The following is a 25,241-nucleotide window of genomic DNA, read 5'->3' on the forward strand; positions in this document are numbered from 1 at the left end:
GTAGCTCATCGCTCTTACAAAAGTCCAGCAAGCATTTTTTTTTTTAGCATACTTTCAAGCAAGGCTGTCCGGTCATCATGTTGAGCGGCAGGTCCAATGGATGCAAATTTGGACCGGCCATTAAGAATGACGTGCGTTTTGTTGATAGTCATGCTTGTTAAGGATGACTATTCCCGTCCCTTTGCCAGGTTTATTGATGTGTGTGTCCGGGTTGGTCTTAAAGCCTCGCAACACTGTAAGGCATTCGCAGTGCATGTGAAAATCAGACAGTTTGTTCGGAATCCCGCAACATACGTGCGCTAGATCAACTAGGCACACTTTCAAGGATTTGGCGTCTTCAGTGGACACCGGCTTGTGGTGGGATAGTTGGGAGTAGAGGAGTTCAAACTCAGCAAATACCTCTTCCCGTTTGGGATGAAGGTGCATCAAAATTGAAACCATGTACAAGAACAAACTGCTCATTTTCTGAGAGTACATGGTCAGAGAGATTTGTTACGTGTTTAGTGGTGTCATTACTTGCGTTTCCAATCTGCTTCCGCTTAAGTAAGTTTTTGATGCGGATGTGTTTCAAATGGGCACTGTTAGACATGTCTTTTTTCATCAATACTCAAGAATATAATTCATATAATTGTCATTCCTTTCATTAGAATCATATGGCAGGTGAAAGGGGAGCAGACCCATGGGAACACCCAACGGCTGCAAGTTCCCCATCAAGTCACACCGTCCTGACTTGTAACTATCACTGTCGCTGGATCAAAATCCTGGAACTCCCTCGCTAACAGCACTGTGTGGGTGTACCTGCAATGGTTCAAGAAAGCGGCTCACCACCACCACCACCTAAAGGGCAATTAGGGATGGGCAACAAATATTGACCTTGCCAGCGATGCTCACATCCCGAGAACGAATATTTTTAAAAATAGGCCATTCAGCTCATTGCGTGTGTGCTGGCTCTTTCTAAGAGCTAGTCAAACTGTGTTCACTCCTTCCCTCTTTCCCCATCACCCTGAAAATTTTTCCTTTTCATGCATATATCCGATTCCCTTTTGAAAGTTACTGATGAAAGGGCTTCCACCACCTTTTTAGACAATATGTCCCAGATCATCATAACCTACTGGTTTAAAAAGATGGTTCCCTCATCTCCCTCCTGATTTTCTTGCTAATTGTCTGCAATCTATGTCCCCAGGTTACTGACCTCCTGCCAGTGGAGACAGTTCCTCCCTATCTACTCTTATCAGAGCTCTCTGTACACTCTTCATTTACCTTATTTTTTGGGAAAAAAACCTAGGTTTTTTAGTCACCGTCTTTTGAAAGGGGCATTCATTTGATGCCCCAATCAGTTCCAGAGTGTTACAACCCTCCCAAAACAAAACATTTAGTATGCAGTGGATATGAAAAGTGTACTTAGGTCCTGCATTGGAGAGGGAGATGGGAAAACCAGCCCCAGTGCTCTTGATTTTCCACCCACTGACAATATGATGGAAAATCCAGAGAAGATCTCAAAGCCACCCCTGCCATGATATCAGTGAGAAGGCTGAACACGTTTAAAACCTATGGCTAAGCCACATCAGTTTTCATCCAGGCCACTGGCCAGGTCAGGGAAGCAAAAACTAGTAGGGTCAACAATACTATTTCTTAACTGAACAGAAAACAGGACAAAGCAGCCCAGTTGATTGGCATCCCATTCACCACCTTAAACATTCACTCCCTCCACCACTGACACAGTGGCAGCAGCGTGTACCATCTACAAGATGCACTGCAGCAACTCACCAAGGCTCCTTCGACAGCACCTTCAAAACCCACGATCTCTGTCACCTAGAAGGACGAGGGCAGCAGATGCATGGGAACACCACTTTCAAATTCCCCTCCAAGCCACACACCATCCTGACTTGAAAATATGTTGCCATTTCTTTGCTGTTGCTGGGTTAAAATCCTGGAACTCCCTGCCTAATAGCAACGTGGGTATACCATAGGCACTGCAGCGGCTCAAGAAGGCGGCTCACCATCACTTTCTCAAAGGCACTTAGGGATGGGCAACAAATGCTGGCCTGGCCAGCGATGCCCACATCCTATGAAAGAATATTTAAAAACTGATGACTGTACCAAAGGTGGAGAAAGTACATTAACTTCCATTCTGAGAGGCAAATATAAAAAGAAAAATTACGATCAAGTCAACACAGGAAATATTTGCGGCTCATAATACCAGTCGGCTGCATTACCGGTATACTATATTGCTTCAAATTGTAAACATAAAACAAGAGCTGTGTATGTTTTTTTTAAAAAAAAATCTTCTTCCAAAGGGATGCTCATCTCATGGGTTATATTGCAAATCTTAATCTTAAAAGATCGACACTGGGCTAACGCATCTAACCATTTCCACAAACAGTAGGGTGGCTGACCTAAAGGAGCAGCTTCAGAGCTCTGCAGAAAGGAGCAGATCAACAAGCCATGACCTTCTCAGCAAGTTACACAACAGCAACTTGGAAAACTCTAATCTCAGACTGGAGAATGCACAATTAAAGGTTGAGTACTGTGCTTAAACTTCTACTATCTGTCGGAGTCATCAACCATTCGAAATTCCATTGTTGTTTAATTGCCTTGAATTGCTATGTAAATGCAAATTGTTGTCACCTTCTTGATGCTTATGCACCATTGCAAGTTTCTGAGATCTCTCGCAGTGCCTACTGCTTCTTTGAGAACTTCTGCCCCATATGTTCAACATTTGATCTCCCTTTCCTAGACCTGTGTCTCTCTCCAGACTCCCTGTAAAACTTCATATTTCTGAGATTCATGCCAGGTGTTCCATGCTTCCAAGAGACCTTCTGCCTTTTTGTGATGTTTTCCTCTTTTGAATTGCACATATGAGACTAGAATCGAGCAGATTCCAGAACTTCAAATCTTAGAAACGCTCTGTAGGTCAGTCAACACCTGTGGAGAATACATGTTAACATTATGTGAATTATTAATCAGACACCATTGTCCCTTCAACCTGCCTACCAGCCAGAATGATGCAATCTCCATAACATCATTTTGGAAAAACTCTTTCCGTGGCACATAGCTACTCTGATAATTCCTCACTTAGAGTGCACAAGTTTGGGTAATGTGTCTGTTTCAGATTATCAGCTGATGAAAAATAAATCTCAGAGCTCTAACTGAATTCCAGACTCTATTTCGAAGTTCACAGTTGGGGAAAATAAATGGAAAGTGGTATAAAAGCCAAGCCAGAAGTAGACCAAATTGAGACGCGTCTCTCTTGAGTGGAAGGAAAGAAATAGGGTTTAAAATAATGTGAGACGAAGTGAGGACTTGGGCGTTGCCTCACAATGGAGCAAAACATTTGGAGGCAGACGGAGAAAGCTGGGAGAGAGCTTAGAGCTCCACTTCTGACCTTGACCCCCTGAGCACCAGGAGGAATGGGAAGAAACAAGAACTCAATCCGTAGAAATAGACCAACAATGGCAAAGGAGTTTTCATTTAAAATTTTAATAAAATGAACTTTATATAAACGGAAAGCTACATGGAAGGTTGTCGAAAGAAAATTTTGTTTCCTGAGTGAAGTGGGCCCATATAACTTAATTTCACTTCTATTCATTGATGGAATAATTTTTGTTCAGCCCTCCTGCTTTATAAAGTCATAGAGGTCTACAGCACAGAAAAAGGCCCTTCGGCCCATCGAGTCTGCGCCGGTCAAACAAGTACCTAACTATTCTAATCCCATTTTCCAGCACTAGGTCCATAGTCTTGTATGCCATGGCATCGCAAGTGCACATCCAAATGCTTCTCAAATGTTAGGAGGGTTTCTGCCTCTACCACCCTTTCAGGCAGTGAGTTCCAGACTCCCACCACCTTCTGGATGAAAAAGTTCTTCCTCACACCCCCTCTAAACCTCCTGCCCCTTACCTTAACTCTATGCCCCCTGGTTATTGATCCCTCCAACAAGGGGAGAAGTTCCTTCCTATGTTCCCTATCTATGCCCCTCATAATTTCATACACCTCAATCATATCCCCCCTCAATCTCCTCTCCTCCAGGGAAAATAACCCCAGTCTATCCAATCTCTCCTCATAACTAAAACTCTCCAGCCCAGAAAACATCCTGGTAAACCTCCTCTGCACTCTCTCTAGTGCAATCACATCCTTCCTATAATGCAGATTCCAGAATTGCACGCAATTGTCAAGCTGTGGCCTAACCAGCATTTTATACAGTTCCAGTACAATCTCCCTGCTCTTATATTCTATGCCTCGGCTAATAAAGGCAAGTATCCTATGCCTTCTTAACCACCTTATCTACCTGTCCCGCTACCTTAAGGAACCGGTGGACATGCACACCAAGGTTCCTCTGATCCTCTGTACTTCCCAGGGTCCTGCCATTCATCATGCATTCCCGTGCCTTGTTTGTCCTACCCAAGTGCATCACCTCACACTTATCCAGATTAAATTCCATTTGCCACTGATCATCCCATCTGACCAGCCCGTCTATATCCTCCTGTAATCTAAGGCTATCCTCCTCACTATTTACCACCCCACCAATTTTCATGTCATCCACGAATTTACTGATCAACTCCTACATTCAAGTTTAAATCGTTTATATATACCACAAACAGCAAGGAACCCAACACCGATCCCTGTGGAACCCCACTAGACACAGGCATCCAGTCACAAAAACAACCCTTGACCATCACCCTCTGCTTCCTGCCACTCAGCCAATTCTGGATCTAATTTGCCAAATTGCCTTGGATCCCATGGGCTCTTATCTTCGTTATCAATCTCCCATGTGGGACCTTTTCAAAAGCCTTGCTGAAGTCCAAGTAGACTACATCAAATGCATTGCCCTCATCCACATACCTGGTCACCTCTTCGAAAAATTCAATCAAATTGGTCAGAAATTACCTCCGCTTAACAAAACCATGCTGACTGTGCTTGATTAATCCCTGCCTCTCCAAGTGTAAATTAATTCTGTCCCTCAGAATTGCTTCCAATAGTTTCCCCACCACTGAGGTTAGATTGACTGGCCTGTAGTTCCCTGGTTTATCCCTTCTTGTATAACGGTGCCACATTGGCTGTCCTCCAGTCCTCTGGCACCTCTCCTGTGGCCAGAAAGGTATTGAAAATTATTGCCAGCACCCCTGCTATCTCCTCCCTTGCCTCACTCAACAGCCTAGGATACATCATCTGAGCTTGGAGATTTATCTACTTTTAAGCCTGCCCGACCACTTAGAACCTCCTCCCTTTCTATATTAATTTCTTATATCACAGTCCTTCTGCCTGATTTCCATACCCATGTTGTCCTTCTCACTTGTGAACACCGATACAAAGTATTCATTTACAACCCTACCTACGTCTTCTGGCTCCACACACAAATTACCACTATGGTCCTTAATGGGCGTAACTCTTTCCCTAGTTATCCTCTTACTCTTAACGTACTTGTAAAATAACTTTAGATTTTCCTTTATTTTACCTGCCAATGTTTTTTCACGCCCCCTTTTTACTCTCCTAATTTCCTTTTTAAGTTTCCCCCCCCCCCCCCTACACGTTTTATATTCCTCTAGGGTTTCCGCTGTTTGAGCCCTTGGTTTCTGCCATAAGCCATAAGCTTTTTCTCTTTGTCTAACCCTGTATATCCCTCGACATCCAGGGTTCCCTGGATTTGTTGCTCCGACCCTTTGTCTTTACTGGAATATGTTGCCCCTGTGCACTCCCTATTTCCTTCTTGAATGAGTCCCACTCTGAAGCATATTTACCTAATCCTGAAAGCCACATTCCTTGCTGGGATTGGTTTGGCATATGGGCATTGGAGAATTGCAGAATCAAAGCTAGGTTGTCATTTTGTGTGAACTCTTGTTTTGGTGAGTGTTGGCATATTACTAAATCATGTAAAGCATCAGATACTTGCATAAGTATTCCAATAAGGATCACTGGATAATGATGATGAGGAGGAAACAGGCTGATTAGTCATTTATACTATTATTATCCCACTTTGCAAGGTGGCTGGCTTGTGCTGTGTGATATCTAGCTGTTGAGCCTCATGAGGCACTCGATCGTTCAGCAAATGGCAACTGAATGTGTGTCCTGTTGTACTGGCCATAAATTGAATGATGGAGACAGTGTATTGCTGTTCACAGGTTTCATTAACAGCTTTGGAAGAAAAGGCGTCAACGGCAACAGCAGAAATTGAGCAGCTAAAAGCCGAAGGCAAACAACAGAAGGAAGTTGTTCTACAATATGAAACTCAGGTAATGAAAATTTCGTAAGCTTTCTTAAGTGGTTTTTTAATTTGTTCATGGGTATGGGCAATCGCTGGCTAGGCCAGCATTTATTTTTCATCTCTATTTGCCCTTGAGGAGGTGGCAGTCAGCTGACTTCTTGACCCGCTGCAGTCCATGTGGTGTAGGTACATCCACAGTGCTGTTAGGGAGGGCGTTCCAAGAGTCTGACCCAGTGACAGTGAAGGAACGGAGATATATTTCCAAGTCAGGATGGTGTGTGGCTTGGAGGGGAACCTTCAGATGGTGGTGTTCCCATGTGTCTGCTGCCCTTGTCCTTATAGATGGTAGTGGTCGTAAGTTTGGAAGGTGCTGCCTAAGGAGGCTTGGTGGGTTCTTGCAGTGCATCTTGTAGATGGTGCACACTGCTGCTACTGTGGTGGAGGGTACAAACGTTTGTGGACGGGGTGCCAATCAAATGGCCTGCTTTGTCCTGGTTGGTGAAAGTAGCAATGTGTTTGGGACACTGTCCAGACTCTTAGGTTTCAGATGATATCTTGGTTTGCAATTCGTGAACCCCAAGAAGATGACATTTGTAAAAGCAGTGCAACTCAAGGACTCGATTTGGATATCCAGTTGAATTGAATGAAGGTTGCTTTTATCTTGTCTACCTTTTGAGGTCTGTAAGGTGTTACCCTGGATCTTTTAATAATGGTAAGGTCACAAGAATGGCTCAACATCAATCCCCACCTTCAGAACAGGAGGGAATAAGAGGTGAGAAACTACAGGGAGGGGAGAAAAAATTTCCAAAGATATGAATTTCGATTTTCAATCCAGCCTCTGGTAGATGTGAATCTATATTGCATCACCAGCAAAACAGATTTCACTGATTGGTCAATTGCACTCAAAGATGATAATGCTGGATAGAATCCAGAATGAAAATCTCAATCTCCTACAAAAGAGATGTCTTTTGAACCCACATGATTGATGCTTTATGTAGGAACCTCTATATTACATTCGACCATTGTTTTACCTGATTAACGGTTGTGTTAGCTATGATGCCACTGTGTGGCAGCAAATGTGCATCTTTTTCAAAGAAAAGAAGCCATGGCTGCTTTTAAACTAACGTCTGTGGGATGTGATATGCAGTTGGTTAAAGAAAAAAGTCACAATGGAAGAGAATAATTATATAGCGCAGTTACTTTAGAAGTAGTTTGTAGATAATTGGAGTGAAAAGGCAGATTTGAATGGGGAACACTGCTTTCTGCTGCTTCTGTTAAAGTTAAGGAATGGGGGGAAATGTACAACTTATTACTTATGGAAAATTAAGTTAGTACATCACAGGATGTAAATTGTGTCCCTTAGGGTCTCCACTTTCTCGAAATTGCTCATATTCGTTCTGGTAAACGAGCAGAATTATTCTGCCTGGAACTGTAGCATGAAAGAAATGTATTGTTTGAAAGTTGCAGTTGTCACTCAGTGTTCTTATGTTGAGGAGACTACTGCACAATTAAATCTGTCACTCCTAAGAATAGTTCCAGTTATTGCAGACAGCAGCTGAGGAGCTGAAGGCTAGTCTCGGAAAAATTGCAGGAGAAGATAACCAGTTAAGATATATGAGAGGTAAAGAAACAGAGAAGGCATATTCATCAACTGTTTCTTCTGCGGCATTTTGTTATTTTTAATTTAATAACGAAGGCATTGTATTGGTGACCTTTCCCTTATAACCTGGTGGGCTATAAGATACTTCTTGAATACGGTGTTTTAAGTGATCCTAAATAACATTTCACTAAGTGGCATAGTCAACAAAATAACTTGTATAAGTATTACTCAGCAAGTTCTTATGATCTGCCTGAGGGTTATTTGCAAAATGGAATTAAATCGCTACTTAAAAATAAAACATATTTGCAGCGATATGGGGAAAGAGCAGGAGGGTGTGACTAATTGATGGCTCTCTTTGTTGATTTGTGCAGGAACCAGTATTTATTTTCTTTATTTTTGTGAACTTAGTGTTGCAAAGTCAGTAAATTAATGGGGTAAGGCTTTAAGTTTAAGAAACAAATAATATAATATTTCATGTTTTTGTTTTTAAGAAATCTTAACAACAATTGATTCTTTGATTCAATGAGTCAAAGGATTCATTGTTTTGTAACTACAATGGTATTCGTAATCCAGAGGCTTGGGCTAATGTGCTGCGGGCATGGGTTCAAATCCCACCATGCCAGCTGGTAGAATCCAAATTCAATTAATAAAATCTGAAATTGAAAGCCAGTCTTGGTAATGGTGACCATGAAATTATCATCAATTGTCGTTAAAAACCCACCTGGATCACTATTGTCCTTTATGAAAGGAAACCTGCCGTATTTACCTGCTCTGGTCTACATGTGACTCCAGAATCGCTGTATTGTGGTTGATTCCTAACTGACTCTGAAGGGGCCGAACAAGCCACTCAGGTCAAGTACAATTGGGGATGGACAACACATGCTGGCCTTTCCAGTGACACCCACTTTCCAAAAAAAATTAAAAAAATTAATAGAGAGGAGGTTCTTAACATCCTGATAGCCCTTTCTTAAAGGGAAACTGTGTAAAAGCTAACCTGTCCCTTTTTAAAGTAGTGAGTTCTGAGGCACAGTTTGATCTTTCTTAAAAATTCACTATGGGGAAATGCTCAGTATAGGCACATCCTGACATCAATTAAAGGCCAGTTGCTAATGTTGCCTGTAGTTTGTCCGTTTAAAAATAACAATTAAAACAACAATGCTATACCTCTACTAGAGACATGCGAACGTTATAGGAGATGGTGTAGATGGCCCTTTGAGCCTGCTGCACCATTCAGTAAGGTCATGGCAGCACATCTACATCAACTCCACTTTCCTGCCCTAATTCCATATCCTTCGATTATCTTATGTTCAAAATCTATTGTTTTCAGTCTTGAATATACTCATCGACAGAGCATCCAAAGATTCAGAAGCCTGCAAGAGAGAATGATTTATTGGTCTCCAGATACTTGTAGACTAGGAGCTCCTTGTAAATCCTGACTCCTCTTGGGAGCCACATAATAATGTCTCCAGAAAGCAACAGGAAATAATGACTCTTTTTCTTAGGATTTGGTATTAGCATTCACTAATGTCTGCTTCTTCGATGGACAATAATATTTCAGCAGTACCCTATGAAGGGTTGCATAGTGGTGACCCAATTAGAGTTGCCAGCAGAGTTTCACCAGTTTAACTGGTTATTTTTCATCTACTTTTTGCCTTCTATCCATTCCTTCCCCTCCTCCCACTGAGTTACTATCGTGTTGCGAATGAAAAATCAAGCGGAACTGCACTTGAAGGAATTGGAAGTCTTTGCTGAGCTGCTCAAAGTAGGATATAAATGAATATGAGGAAAAGCTCTTGTGTCACAAGAGGTTATTCAATCTATATTAAAAAACCATTGATTGAGATGCAGGTGACGGTGCAGGGATGTTAAGACAAACACCATTAACTGTGAGAGTTTGGTATTAGCACGTGGTGACCAGTTGAATGCACCTCTGGTGCGTCCTGTGCCCAGCCTTTCCTATCTACAACCTTATATATGAGAATCTCTTTGGAAGCTTGGAGAAGGCACTTTTCCATGTTGCTGTGTATTGTAATTTTAGCAGTCTGCAAAGTTCTGAAACCAATATGCTAAGCACTGTGTATGGATTTCTAATAATCCTTGGACTTTTCAAGGTACACCGATTCTTTTGAATCCTTTCACACTGTATTGCTGTTTCCCTTGTGCAGCGGTATAATACTCAGCTTTCCACTTCTGATCATTTTTGCTGTATTAGTCCTTGGTTGGCCTTGATTATGAATGTCATTTACTATCTTGTAGATCCCCTTCATTTACTGGTCATGTTGACAGTAGCTAGCGTACTCCACCAACATAGATTTTGTACAAGTGCTATAATTGGTTAATAATTAATGTTCCAGGCTGGCGACCAGAGCTTCCAATTGAAATCCTCTTCCGAAAAAGTGGAATCTTTGCATGAGGAGAAACAAAAATTACAGACGGCGTTAGAAGCTCTTTCTCGGTAACTAATTATAATTATTCAGATAATTTTGTTTGTTTTTGTTAGCTTGTCATCTAGCAGTTCGTTTCCAGTACCCGTATAGTGTTGATCATCAATGCTGTCTTTGCTGCAGCCCATACTCTGGCAGTGTGTATACATGTCCCATGTGACTCTGGAGTGAGTAGATTGAACTAAAGTTATTGAGTTTGTGGATGATACAAAATTTGTCAAAGCGTTGGGTCATGATGAGGAAGTTATAAATATGCTTCATGTCAGTGAAATGGCAGGCGGAGATCAGTGCTGAGAAGTGTGAAGAACTGCACTTTGAAAGGGCAATATATTATAAATGGCACAATTTTGTAAACTGTAAATGATAAGGGAGATCCTGGTGTCCATATGTACAAATCCTTAAAGGTATCAAGACAAGTTGATAAGGTTCAAGAAGCTAATGGGCTACTTGGGTTTATAAAGAGAAGAATAGAATGTAAAACCAAAGAGATCCTGCTGGAACTTTATAAATCACTGGCTAGGCCTCAGCTGGAGTAGGTGGGCAGTTCTGGGCACCAGACTTAGTGAAAGACTTTAGAAAGAGTACAGAAAAGATTTACTAGGAATTAAGCAAGGATGGGGAACTTCAGTTATGAGGAGAGATTGGAAAGTTAGGACTGTTCTCCTTGGATCAGAGATGGTTAAAAGGTGACCTAATAGTGTTCTCAAGAGGGCATGAGATTTTGATAGAGTAGATAGGGAAAGACATTCTCTCCGGCATCTGTTTCAGTAACTAGAAGTCATGGATTCAACATCATTGGATAAAGATCTAGAGGGGAGATGAGAATTATTTTTCACTCAGTTGTATGCATCTAGAGCACTCCATCTGAATAGTTAGCGAATACTAATTCCAAAAACAATTTTAAAAGGGATTTGGACAGGGTTATGAAGAAAAAGGGGAGATGTGGGACTAAGCGCAAACTACTGTTTGAGAGTTAGCACACACACAACAGGCTAAATGGCCTCCTCTGCTGTAAGATTGTATGATTGTATGATTCTATCACCTCCCCTGGTTGGGGCTGGGGAAGGTATTGCTTCACTCTTTCATTTGATACCCATGCAGTATAAATCCAGTGCGCTATGAAATCTGGTTTACAAAGTGCTCAGGGACTCTGTTCGATCTGGAGCACTGAATATAACCCCCTGTTAATTTAAATGTGAGGATTGTCTCCGCTCCACCACCTAAACATTGTTAATATGTTGACAGAGGCCTCCCCTCATCTCAGTATCCTGGCACACACACACGCACACACACACACACACACACACACACAAACAGCTCTCTCTTGGACATGACTGTTCCAGTCCCAGACAAGCAGGGCAGGGACTAGACAATGTATGGATGATCCTGACTGGAGGCTAAGCTGCAGCTATTAATTTCAGGCTGCAGTGCAAATGAATCCGTGTAATGTTCCGAACACTCCTTTTTCGCAGTTCACCCTACCTCTCATTCACCTGCTGTTGGGAGGTTTGACATAACAGCTGTCGCCAGCATCTCTCTTGTTATCCACTTAAATCAGCTGAGAGGAAATGGATAAGGAGATGTTGGGCACTCCCAGGTGCCGTCAGTTAGAAAATCATTGTTATATTCAATAATAAATACCGACCCATAATTTTAAAGCAGTTGCCTTAATTATTACATTGTCAACTCACATGAAGATTATTGGACTGAATTTAAACACTTCTATTTCGCTATCTTGCCATCTTCTAATGTATAAATAAAATACACATTAATTTGCATGTATTTCTGAACCTAGATTTAAGATATGCCAAATTATGCGCACAAGGAGCATTGCTCTGCTTTCGTACTTTCTTTTTTTACAACTTATCCTGCCCTGCACTTTCATCTCCTGAAAACATTGACTCCTTGAGCTGGATTTTGTTTTGGGGCCCCAACATCAGGCCTAAATGGGGATCCTAGGCCTGCATTTGCCAGCAGCGAGACTGGCGTATCAGTCTTTCTGGAGGTGGACCCCTAATTGGCCGTCTCCGAGCTTGACGTCCTATTAAGGACGTTGGGGCGGGGGGGTGGCGGGGTGGGGAGGGCTCCCAATCTCTGAGGATTGCAAAGCTGCCACAGAATGGAGGCACCCTCGTTGGACTGCAGTTTAATCATCAAATAACCAGCATCCAGATGGAGGGTGGCGGGGAATCGGCCTTTTCATTAATTCACCCTTGGTCTTTGCGCGCCGCAGGGAAGACCACCTCCATTGAGTTGGTAGCCTCTGTACGCAGTGGGGACCATTCTGCCACTAGCAAAATGACGGCATGGAAGCAAAATCGCCCCCCTTGGGGCCTCAGAATGTAAATTGGCCAATCCGCTTCCCAGCCAGCCCCTGGGAAAGTTCCTCAGCAGCGGGAATGCACTGGGGAGCCATCCCAACACGGCTCCCCCATATTTTCCTGGACCGCCCCCCCCCTCTCCACAAGCCCCCCACCACAGGGATGAGGAAAATGTGTAGATGGTTCCCAAGATGCAATGCAATACTGATAGTGATCAGAATGGAAATGGTGGCTCATTTTCCCCTTTCTAACCCAGGATCAAAATAACCAAATGTAGTCTCTACAGTTTCCCTGGGTGAGATTGACCAACTCAACACAGACTTGGGAGTCAAACCCCAGGGCTTTCTTGAGTCTATGGTTCAGCTGCTCATGAACCTAACCCGCTGAGCTGTGAGGGGGGAGTCCCTGTCTGATCCTTGCTATTACTAAAAATTTTCAAGGTGACATTAGGCACTAAAAGTCTTTTATAAGTAAAATTCCATCAGCTTGCCCTCAGTTAAAAAAAAACAGCCTATTTCCCTGAATTCTTAGCTGAGTGAAGATTTGTGATGAATTGTTGTCAATTCTGTTCATGGACCTGTGGTTATTAAGAATTGGATTAACACTTGGAACCAATATGACCAAATGTAGTATCTTTACATTGTCCCACTTAACTAAGTTAAGCTAAGTCAACACAGAGTGGGTATTGAATCCAGGAACTTCTTGTCTCTCCGGCTCAGCTACTACATGCATTTTGCATTGGGCCCTTTATTGCCAGCAGAAGGATTTCATTCCATCAGTCTAGGCTGGATTCAAACCCGCCCATGGAAAAAATAAAGGGCAGCCAGCTAACCCAGCTCGGAATGCTAACTTTAAATAAATGTTGTTTCAAGAACGCAAGAGACAGGAGCAGGAATCAAGCCACATGACTCCTCTACCATTCAGTACGCTCATGACTGATCTTGGACATCAACTCCACTTTTCCGCCCGCTCACCACATCCCTTGATTCCCTGAGAGACTGGATTATTAATTTATAATGAGATTTCCTTGGACTGGAGCTTCGTATGCACTTTTTTTTAATGAGAAGTGGCCTCTTTTCTTGTTCGAGTTTGCTTAAGGATTTCAATGATTATTAATTTAAGGAGACTAAAGGAGGTTGATTTACAAAACCAAGAGTTAACCGAGACGATGGCAAAGCAGGAAGAAGCTCTTTTGCACAGCAGATGTCAGCTGGAAGAGAGGTCAAGGGAATCTGCAGCCTTAAGTCGGCAGCTGGAAGCTGCGATACACGATGTTAGTGAAAAGGTACGAACTCATCACTGTCCTGCAAAATTATTTTTCCACCGGTCTGCAGCTTACCTTATTTACAACAAATATTTACCATTTACTATGAACAGGCTAAGTGCTGCAACTGTGGCTCAGTTGTTAGCGCTCTCTCGCCTTTTGAATCACAAGGTTCTGGGTTCAAGTCTCACTCCACTTGAGTGCAAAGATCAAAACTGCCAGTCTAGAGCAGGACTAGAAGAGCACTGCGCTGTTGGAGGTACCATCTTTTGAACACAATGTTGAGCCATGACCCCATCTGCCTGCTCGAGTGTCTGTAAAAGATCCCCGTGGTACTATTCCAAAGAAGAGCGGGGGGGGAGTTATCCCTGGTGAACTGGTCAATATTTACCCCTCAATGTCACAAAAAGCACATTACCTGATTGGATTGTTTTTCGTGGGAGCTTGCTGCCTGCAAATTGGCTGCTGAATTTCCTACATTACAACAGTGACTACACATCAAAAAGTGCTTCATTGGCTGTAAAGCACTTTGGGAGGCCTGGTGGCTGTGAAAGGTACTTTTCGTGTGGAGGTCTTTTTTTTCCTTTTACGGAGCAAGCCGGACCTTTTTCAAGGATATTGGTAGAATGGAGGCTTTGTGTCTAGACGAAGGAAGTGCTAGGGGGGGGCCATGCCAGTAATGAGGAATGGACTTGAGGCCTGTCAGCTCCTCATAACAAAAAAATGTTTTGTGGGGTCACAGGAAGCAGGCCTTCGAAACTAAAAAGTGAAGTCTTTGTGTATTTAACATGCGTTCTAAGTTGTGTGCAAAAGTCACTACGAGGTGGTCCACTTGATAGTAACAATGGGATAAACTGACGATTCCTATTTTCAAGAAGTTGAACTGTGTAACACTGAATACATTTTACCTCATGCTTTCTAGTCATGATTAAAATTGAATATGTTCTGCAAAATCAACCACTAGGCTGATTAGAAAATAATCATTGTATTTTTCCACTGCTTTTTATTAGGTTCAGACAACGGCATTACAATTCAACTAGGTGAACTGAAAGCTTTCTGGGTGTTTTGATTCTAGCTATGAATCAGTGTGCTCCTCCCATTCTAGCCTCTTGTGCATCTCTGATTTTTATTGCCATGCTTTCAGTTGCTTAGGCCCTAATATCTGGCATTCCCTCCTTAAATCTCAAAACCTCTTTACTCCTCTTTCCCCCTTCAACCTGCACCTTTGAAACTTACCTTTTTTGTTTGCAATCAAGCTTTTGATCACAGGTCCTTATATCTCCTTGCATGGCTCAATGTCAAATTTTGTGTTGTTGTGTTCGGTGGCAAGTTACGTGACCAATCCAACTCTCGCCAGTATGGCTGTCCTACTATTGAGAGTTTTAGCCCGCGTGTGAATGTAAATGTGAGAAATGACACACAAAGAAGCCTTTCTTCTTCAAGCTGATCACAGTAATGCTATCCATACTTGAGTGTCATAGCACTCAATAATCTTTGCCACCATAGGTCCTGGTATAGAGACGCATTGATAGTCATTCACATCTTTAAATGTATCTGCTAAGTCCCTGGTCAAGGAACCCAGCAATGGGAAGAGGGGGCTGGCTGAAAATTATCCCTGCCCTTTCCTCTAAACTACCCCGTTCTCCCCCCACCCCCACCACCCTCCCGCCCCGGTCTAGTTGAGGGGTTTGGGACTTAGTCCTGTCTAGTTGGAGGGGTGGATGAGGGGTGTAGTCAGGTGTTGGGGAGTTGGGTTGGGGGTAGTCAAGAGGTTAATGTGAGTGACTGGGGCTGTCAGGTGTGTAGTTACCCAGATGTTAGACTAGGTTTTAATTTGTCTAACATTTCCTGGGTAACTATAGGTAAGTAGCTCAGAATTGCCTGAAATCTCTGACTGAGTCAGAGACATTCGCGGAGGGTCCCAGGGAGTAGAGGAATTGTCCATTGGAAATTGAAACCTCTTGGGCAATTCACACTTAGGTCAGTGCATCAGCATCAGGACTTCCACGAGGTCTCGATGCCCCATCTCCGCTGTACATCTGGTTTCTGACGATCTGGAGGCCAGAAGATTTGGGCTGTTTTTTTAAGGATATATGATAACTTATCATTGTCTTAACACAAAGCCTTCTCAAGAGTAGATCAATGAAGACTTTATATGGGACCATTCAGTGCCTCAGGATAACTAACGTACTTTACCGACGCTGAAGGAAGTACTTTTGATGTCTAGCCATTTTATGCATTTTAGGTCCTACAAACAGTGAAATGGTAATGAGCAGCTAATATTTTTTTTTAAAGCGATGTTGGTTAAGAGAATATTGGCCAAGACACTGGCGAGAATTCTCTTGCTCTATTTAGAGATGGTGCCATGAGACTTTTTTTTTAACATCCAGCTGAGAGGGCAGACTCTGTTTACTGTCTCATCTAAAAGATGACACCTCTGGCAGAGAAGCATTCCCCTGGCTCCTCACTGAAGTGTTGGTCTGAATTTTGCGTTCATATCTCTTTTAGTGGCACTTGAACTCTCAAGCGTAAACAGGATCATCCTCTTGGAATGGTGCGCAAGAACTGAAGGACCGTGGAGTCCCTCATAATTTCTAGGAAATGCGTATGTAGGTAGATAAAACCAGAATTTTGAGTTTTATATTTAGCATACAGTACAAGAACAAAGAAGTGGTGAACTTCTATATAAAAATTTTTTTTAAAATAATTAGGTCACGGGTAGAGTACCATCTGCAGTTTTGGGCGTCCCAGTGTAGAAAGGACATTGAAACAATAGAGAGCATACAGTGTAGACTGTAAAATTGTTAAGTAGAGAGATTTGCGATGTGGCACTAGTTCCACTGAAAGCTAGGAGGGAATTTCAATAGAGGTTCCTAAAGTGGAGAGTTTCGACTGACATGAATAGAAAACAACTGTTTCCTCCAGGATGAGAGTTCATCAATTTAAAGCTACTAACACAAATATGACCTAATTTTCTTCAGATCAGGTTGGGGTATGGCAGGCAGGTGGGGACTGGCATTCATGAGCTGCACAATGAGACAATGTTTCACAGAATGTGTCTGCAAAAATCTGGTGGGTAGTTAGCAAGATGAATGATTAACGTTTGGATAATAGTAATTCCATTGACCCCCCTAGTCGTGCCTTCATTCACATGACTACTATTCCAAAGACACAGGCTGTGTTGTCCCATTGTGCACTGTCATTCTTTTTGACCTCTCCCCATTGCATTCACAGGTCAGCGAGGTGAAGGATCAAGCGGTAGCTCAAGAATGTGCACTTCAGAGCAAAGTGCATAGCCTTGAATCAGAATTAAACAGGAAGACTAAAGAACTGAAGCAGCTTCAACAGAACAAGAATAACGTGAGTTTTCTGTCTACCTGTGGGAGGGCGAAATGGATCTTTTTGTTGAGTTGCAAGACAATTTAAAGATGGGTTGGAAGCAAAAGTGACACAAGGTAAAATTGTACAAAAACAAAAATGAAGAAAGGGCTATACAAAGACCTGTACCACAAGTGAGAGAGCGCGACTTAACTTTGGCAAAGACAATCCACTTGTGATTTGAAGCCAGGGATAAACCCAACTCTTTGTTTTTCTCCCCCACCACTTTTTCTTTCCTCCTTTCAACTATACGCTGCCTAAGCATGCGAGGAACTTGGCTCTGTGTTACTAGTATTCTGCATCATTGAAGGCAAAAGAAGAAGCTGATAAATTAAAAAAAGACTTGCATTTATGTAATGCTATTTACAACCTCGGGGTGCCCCAAAACGCTAGCCAGTGAAGTCTTTATGAAATGCAGCCGCTGTTGTAATCAGCCAATTTGCGACTAAGTAGTTCTCACAAACAGCAATGTGATAATGACCAGATTTTTTTAGTGATGTTGGTTGAGGGCTCAATATTGGAGATAACTCCCCCCGAGCTCCTCTTTGAAATAGCGCCATGGAATCTTTTGACCTTTACCTGAGAGAGCAGATGCAGCCTTGGTTTAATCCTGCATCCGAAAAATGGCATCTCCAACAGTGCAGCACTCCCTCGGTGTTGCGCTGAGTACCAACCAAGATTTCTGTGTTCAGATGTCTGGAGTGGAATTCCAAATCACCAGTGACCCACACTCTGAGATGTGCACTAATGCAGAGACATTGGATCAGCACATTGGACAAATATTGAGATAAAAAAAATGTTGGAAATACTCAGCAGATCAAGCAGCATCTGTGGGAGAATATGTGATGCAACTTCAACTCCTACCAATAGTTGACTGTAAACAAAATAGCTTGTGCTTTTAATGCAAGGAATTAATAGCATGATTCGTATTTTATTAAAACTTATAAAAGAGCTTTTTATGTGCTTAGTTTGAAACCAATGCCCCTTGGTTTATTAGGTCTGACAAAACAAGTAAAGGTTTATTTTTTTTTAATGAACTACTAATTGCTAATGAGGAAATACCCGGGGGAAAGACATTTTAATATTCTTCATGAGTGTTCATCTGTTCAAAACACACACACTATTTAATTTAAAAAGGCATAAACTCACTGGTGGCTGGCCTCCAGATTAGAGCCACCATCTGTGCCATTTAAGAGTTTGAGTATGGAAACTGAAGGTACTGTTACTTAGTCTCCTGAATATATCCAATATCTATCAGTTTGACTTGGGTGCTCGAATTCTTGCCCCTGTGTCAGGAGGCTGTAGGTTCAAACCCCACATCAGCACATGAGTAGATAATCTAGACTTGATGTTCCATTGCCGTGCTGATGGGGTCTTGCACTGTCAGAGATGAAATTTCTAGATAAAGGCAAGATACTGCAGATGCTGGAAATCTGAAACAAAAACAAAAAATGCTAGAAAAACTCAAGTCTGACAGCATCTGTGGAAAGGCCGAGTTAATGTTTCGAGTCAGTATGATTCTTCTTCTGAAAAAGAGTCAGACCACCTGAGTTTTTCCAGCATTTTTTGTTTTTGTAAGAAATATCATCTGTCTGCTTAGGTGAATGTTTACAAAAGCATTGCACTACACAAAGAGCTAGAGTTTTCCCAGTGGTCTGGTCAACAATTTTCTCTTGGTTAACACTGCCTGTTTTTTTTAAAAATGGCAAACTGTAAATTTATCTTATTGCTGTTTATGGTTTGGGGGCAAGTGCTGAATGCCTATTGCATTTTCTTGCATAACAACAGTTGCTACAATTTGCAAGCTTTGACTTCAATATAATGCAAAAATATTATTGTGTAGCCTAGTAAGGTTGGGGTGTGGTGAGCAAAGATCAACAGTTTTTCTTAAGAGTCCTGGAAATATAGCTCCTGACTAAGAGAAGTGAGTTTTGAACGTTTGGGGAATGGCTGTTCCCTTTACTTTTTCCACAGTTCAATGCATCAGCTTAGGAGAATAAATTTGTTTATATCTGCTAAAGCATCACAGAGTCAGCCTTCAGGAACTGCATCACTGGGGTGAGGATGCTTTTCTCTCTAATTTTCTTCCAATGTTTTCTTTTCTCTTCCATTAAGTGGAGGTGCCTGACCTCTGTCTGATACGCCCCCACATTCAGACAAAATGGGAACAGTTCTGCACAGGGATTGAATTGGTGACCGATTACCACATGTACTGCACTGCTCCCATTGCAAAAAAAGTACAATATATATATATCTGCAATATTTAACACTCTGGAATTCACTGCCTGGGAGCTTGGTGGAGGCAGATTGAATCAAAGCCTTCAGAAAAGAATTGGATCATTATCTGAAGGGAAAAATTTACAGGGCTGGGAAAAAGGAAAGGGGAGTGGAGCTAGATGGGTTGCAATTGCAGAGAGTCAGCACAGATATGATGGGCCAAATGGCCCCTCTGTGCTGTAACCAATCTATGATTCTATGAATTTGCTGGAAGTTACTTATTATTAAAAGAAATATCTTGCATCAATATACTTTCATTGTTTCTCAATCATTTCTTGTAATAATGTCAATTTTAAACTTTTAGGACGTTATTGTCATAACGTTTCAGGAAAATTATGTGCCATTTTGCTTGGCAGACGATAGTGAACCCTTAAATCTTCGAGATGCACATTTATTTTGTATCTGACTTATGTATAATGTACTTATGAGCTTTGGGTAGACAAATTAACTTGTATCAGCTATGGCTCAGCTTCTTGCCTCTGAGTCAGAAGTTTGTGGGTTCAAGTCCCACTCCAGAACTTGAGGCCTTGCTGTGTGCAAATTGGCTGCTGCGTTTCCTACATTACAACAGTGACTACACTTCAACACTTCTACATTGGAGAGACCAAACGTAAACTGGGCGACCGCTTTGCAGAACACCTGCGGTCTGTCTGCAAGAATGGCCCAATCCTCCCTGTCGCTTGCCATTTTAACACTCCATCCTGCTCTCTTGCCCACATGTCTGTCCTTGGCTTGCTGCATTGTTCCAGTGAAGCCCAACGCAAACTGGAGGAACAACACCTCATCTTCCGACTAGGCACTTTACAGCCTTCCAGACTGAATATCGAATTCAACAACTTTAGGTCGTGAGCTCCCTCCCCCATCCCCACCCCCTTTCTGTTTCCCCCTTCCTTTTTTTTTCCAATAAATTATATAGATTTTCCTTTTCCCACCTATTTCCATTATTTTTTTAAAAATTTTTTAAAAATCTTTTATGCTCTCCCCACCCCAACTAGAGCTATACCTTGAGTGCCCTACCATCCATTCTTAATTAGCACATTTGTTTAGATAATATCACCAACTTTAACTTTAACACTATGTGTTCTTTTGTTCTATTGTTGTTGACATCTTTTGATGATCTGCTTCTATCACTGCTTGTTTGTCCCTACAACCACACCCCCACTCCACTTCTCTCTCTCTCTCTCTCTCTCTCTCTCCGCCCCCCACACGCACACCTTAAACCAGCTTATATTTCAACTCTTTCTTGGACTCGAACTCAAGTTCTGTCGAAGGGTCATGAGGACTCGAAACGTCAACTCTTTTCTTCTCCGTCGATGCTGCCAGACCTGCTGAGTTTTTCCAGGTAATTCTGTTTTTGTTTTTGTTTTGGATTTCCAGCATCCGCAGTTTTTTTGTTTTTAACACTTCAAAATTACTTGATTGGCTGTAAAGCGCTTTGGGATGTCCTTATGCGGTGAAAGGTGTTTTAGAAGTTCAAATCTTTCTTTTAGTCATCTAGTCATTTTTACCTGCTTAATAGCTACTTCAAAAGTAATAATCTATTATTTTGTAAAGCACTTTAAACATCCCAAAGACATGACAGGGCAACGTGTAAAATGCTGCTAATGCAAATGTTCAAGACATCTGGTCTGTTACTGATTTGAGAAAAACATACATTGCCTCTTTCTTCATCAGCATTTACATTGTGCAGGTAAGAGGGTGTAACAAGGTAGAAGAATCCAGGTAGTACCAGTGCCTCCTGAGAATTTTTACCAGAGACTGCAGACACTTCCTCTTCTGTTCCCTATTGTAGGGTCCCAACTGATAACCATCCCACCATGGCAGATGTTTATAAACATGTTTTCTCTCCTAAATTGATGCACAGAACTGGGAGAAAGTAAAGGGATGTAGCAATCTCCCAAAAAAGTTTAAAAATTCACTCTGTTAATCAGGAGCTGTACAACCGATGCATTTTCAGGACTCAATTACATATCCCACCTGAACAATCCTTTTGCAATACATCAATGTTGCACATCTTTTGACCCCAAGAGCCAATGAAATATTACGCAGATATAAACAGTGTGTTCCAGTTACAGATTTTGCATTGAGTGTTTTTTGATCTTGTGCGAGTTTAGTTATCAGCTACAGGCTGTGGTAAAATGGTAAAACTCCTCTTTTGAGATCCAGGCTGAGATGATGGAATGGTGAAGACTTGTGAAAAACAGCCCAACCAAGGGCTGTCCCCTTTCTTCCCACAAATAATTCTTTTTTTCAAGCATACTGAGAAAGAAACATCGGAGGCCACAGAATCTTTTCCTTACAGTCATGAAGCATTTTTCAGCAGCCCCAGGTGAAATTAGTTATGCAAATCCTTTCACTCTAAAATGTAACTCAAGACAACCGCTCAAATGTCCCTTTATTGATGCATGAATTGGGAGGAAATGGTCAGTAATAATCCATGGTGACTTGAGGTACCGGACAATGCAGCAGTTGTGTTTTTGTAAGCCTGTTGATATAGCCCACAGAAGACTTGGTCTTGGCAGCGAAAACTGGTGTACACAGTGAAGAGGAGCAGAGTCATCAACACCTCTGATCCATGTTGGTTGAGTCTTATCCTGCTCGCCAAGCCACCACCAGTGATTGCTGACAAGTCCCTCATGTGAATGGAAGCTGGAGAATTAGAAACTTTGGGTCATGGTTCCAAATCTTGATGAACTGGCTTACACCTCTAATGGCTTTGGGACCCAGATACAGAACAAAACAGGTCGTATAAGGAAGTATAAAATGCATTATTTTCATTGTTCCAATTGAGTGCAACCCCAGACAATCCCCACAGTTTCACTGGAATCTACAGGATTTGCTCAGGGTACGAGGGCCCTGGCTTGATGCACCTCATCTTGGCACAGGCTGAAGCAGTGATGTGATATCACAAGTTAGTTACCAGTTCTCTAATAACACATGGAAGAGGGAGAGTGTGCCTTTGGGGGAGGGAGACGAGGGGTAGTGGACAATCCCGAAGGGATTGGGGTTGGGTGAATTTTTCAACCTTGTATTATATCAGAATTATATTATTTGGTAAGAACCCTTTTAATACTTTCAGTGCCCAAGTCTGAGCACAGAGAAAAAACTAGATTATGTGCATTGTTTAAGCCGAATTTCATTTCCCAAATTTTCTTTCAGACAAATGCACCATATGGGTCCCAAGAATTTATGCATTAATCTCTAGTTGGAGAAACTCTATTAAATTCAGTGACACCAAGTGATGAACAAGTGAAAACATAGTGTAATGCCTGGGTCAATCACAGATTGAAATACCTGTTCCAAGTCTTGCTGTTAAACCTATTATTTACAGAAAAAGGAGCTGAATAATAATGGTTACAGAGTTTGTTCTAAGCTTATGGTGAGAATGCGGATCAGATACTGAACAAATATTACATATGGATTAACCTTCATAACATTTTACAAGCCAATTTGAGATGATAACTTAGATTGCTTTTAAGCTACATTTCTTGCATTATTATTTTCTAATGAGTGAGATTTTTTTTTGCTGTGCTATGAATTGTCGCCACATTTTCTGTCATGATCTTTATTTTCTTTCCAAAGACGTGAAATCCAAAATGGCTTTGAAATCCCTAATTGCTTTCAAACCATTGAATCAGTCTTCACTGCATGTGATTAAATTTTTCTACCAACACAATATAACAAATACTTTCTAATTTTGTGTAATTACTGCCTTCAAATTCTGCATTGCAGGAGACCTAAGTGAAAGATCCCTGTAACATTTGTAGAATTGAGTTTGGGGTGAATTTAGGTTGAATAGAACAGAGCTCAGGAGCAAAGAAACCCAAATCAACAGAAAATAACTGAATTAGACAGTGTAGTACTTGGGGAAAGAAAAGTAGTCCAGTTCACATGGAATAAATATTGAAAAGCACTTAACTGGCAAAATAACTAGAGCGGAAATTAGGAGAAATTTCTTCTCTCTTTTTTTTAAGATCTGGAATATACTAGGTGCAAGGTTCCATCATAACTTTCAAAAAGGCAATTGGTCATGTACTTGAAAACTATATTATAGGGTTATGGGGAAAAATTTGGGGTGTGGTACTAAATTGGACAGCTCTTTCACAGAGCCGAGACAGGTCAAATAGTCTCCTCCTATGCTGTAAGATTTCCCTGCTTATATTAGCAGAGATGATGAAATGCTAACTCTTGAACTGACAGGAATTGGAGAAATTTACATTAAGGTTTAAGGTTGAGTGGCTTATTGAAGATATCCTGTTGAAGCTCATAGAATTGATCTTGCTTTTTCAGGCTGAGATGAGTCATAAAACGCATCTGCAGGAGTTGAAGCTCAGTCTCGAGCAATCTGAGAGTGAGAATCAGAGCATCCAGAACTACGTACAGTTTCTCAAAATGTCCTATGCAATTATGTTTGGAGACAGCACCTTAACAGAATTTCATGCTGAACCATCATTGAGATGAGTAACTTAACTCTGTAGGATTTGTTGGAGTATTGCAGTGGTCATACCCTCAACATTTGATGTAGTTGTTTTATAGTTAATTGTGGAAAACTTTTTTTAAGTTTGACTTGGTAAGAAACTTCAGTGAAGATCATGGAAATTGCTTGATCAGGACAGATTACCTGAGATTATAAGCAAACACTGCACAATACAAAGATAGTACTACTGTGGTCAATGCTTATAAATTAATATGCTTGAATATTGTATTTTTCAATGTTAGTTTGAATTTGTGCTGGTGTGTAAATGAATAATTTTATTTTTGTTACGACAAAATTGTTAATCTTGTTTTTCTTAATCATTATTTTTGTATCTGCAATTTGTTTTTGACATTGTCCCTTTTATGAAATGTTCACATATTCATCCTCGGTTGGTCAATTTCCACACACTAAAGAATAAAGCCACTGTGAAAATAAGTAGGGAAACTACCAGGATACTATTCCTTCTATGGGTTTTTTGTCACGTAGGAACAGAAGACCATTTGGCTTCCCGAGCCTGTTCCACCGTTCAATGAGATCATGGCTAGTTTGTATCCTAACTCCACCCACCCACCTTCACTCCATACTTCCTTATTACCATCAGCTAACGAAAACCTGTGGACCTCAGGTTTGAATGTATTAATTGAGCTAGTATTTAATTCTTTTTCTGGGAGAGGGTTCCATTCTACCACCATTTATATGAAGAGGTGTTTGCTCTTAATAGCATGGCTTTGATTTTAAGGTTATGTTCTCTGGCCCTAAAATACCCTAGCAGCTGAAAAATGTTTCGGTTTACATCTGCCCCTGAGCTCTCGCGATGTTTCCTTCGGCAGGCACCGATAATTGATAGGCCTATTAAGGCCATTAATGAAGTAATTAATGTCATGTTTACGCTGCCTGTTCAACCTTACAGTTGGCGGGCAGGCAAAAAGGCCAAGTGGCCTTGACGTTTTTTAGGAAGCCTCATCCATGAGCGGGATGAGATTTCCTAAAGCTTTTACAACTTAAATAAAAAGTTGATATGAAAAATAAAAACACGTCCCATCTCATGTGACTATGGCGCAAGTTTCATTAAATTTTTAACGTCTGAATAAACGTTTTTAAAAACCGTTTCAATCTCCCGGAGGCAGCTCAGTGCATCAGGGAGATTGAAGCGCTCTCTCGCGTGCAAGCGAGAAAGACCGCTGGCCCCGACTCTCCCTCTGCCCCCCCCGCCTGCACAGGTTGTGTTGCGCTACCGCTCGCGTATTAAGCTGGGCGGGCCTTAAATGACCCGCCCGCGTA

At 41.6% G+C, this 25,241-nt stretch overlaps 1 protein-coding gene across 6 annotated transcripts in view; it reads left to right on the forward strand.

Annotated features, from left to right (window-relative positions):
- The window catches only part of LOC121289114 (protein BCAP-like), a 64,936-nt gene extending 40,050 nt beyond the window's left edge, over positions 1–24,886 (forward strand). For 4 of the 6 annotated variants that reach the window (XM_041208161.1, XM_041208165.1, XM_041208164.1 and 1 more), the window contains 6 exons: positions 2,384–2,519; positions 6,117–6,227; positions 10,154–10,254; positions 13,687–13,849; positions 17,063–17,188; positions 23,774–24,886. In XM_041208161.1, the coding sequence (XP_041064095.1) occupies positions 2,384–2,519; positions 6,117–6,227; positions 10,154–10,254; positions 13,687–13,849; positions 17,063–17,188; positions 23,774–23,944 (808 nt within the window). In that variant the 3' untranslated portion in view covers positions 23,945–24,886. Of the gene's footprint in view, positions 1–2,383; positions 2,520–6,116; positions 6,228–10,153; positions 10,255–13,686; positions 13,850–14,838; positions 14,869–17,062; positions 17,189–23,773 lie in introns of those variants that run through there. The other 2 variants (XM_041208166.1, XR_005945490.1) reach the window with 2 other exon arrangements.
- Positions 24,887–25,241: the final 355 nt, after the last annotated feature.

The sequence above is a fragment of the Carcharodon carcharias genome, chromosome 16 (assembly GCF_017639515.1).
Source record: "Carcharodon carcharias isolate sCarCar2 chromosome 16, sCarCar2.pri, whole genome shotgun sequence".
NCBI classification, from domain to species: Eukaryota; Metazoa; Chordata; class Chondrichthyes; order Lamniformes; family Lamnidae; genus Carcharodon; species Carcharodon carcharias.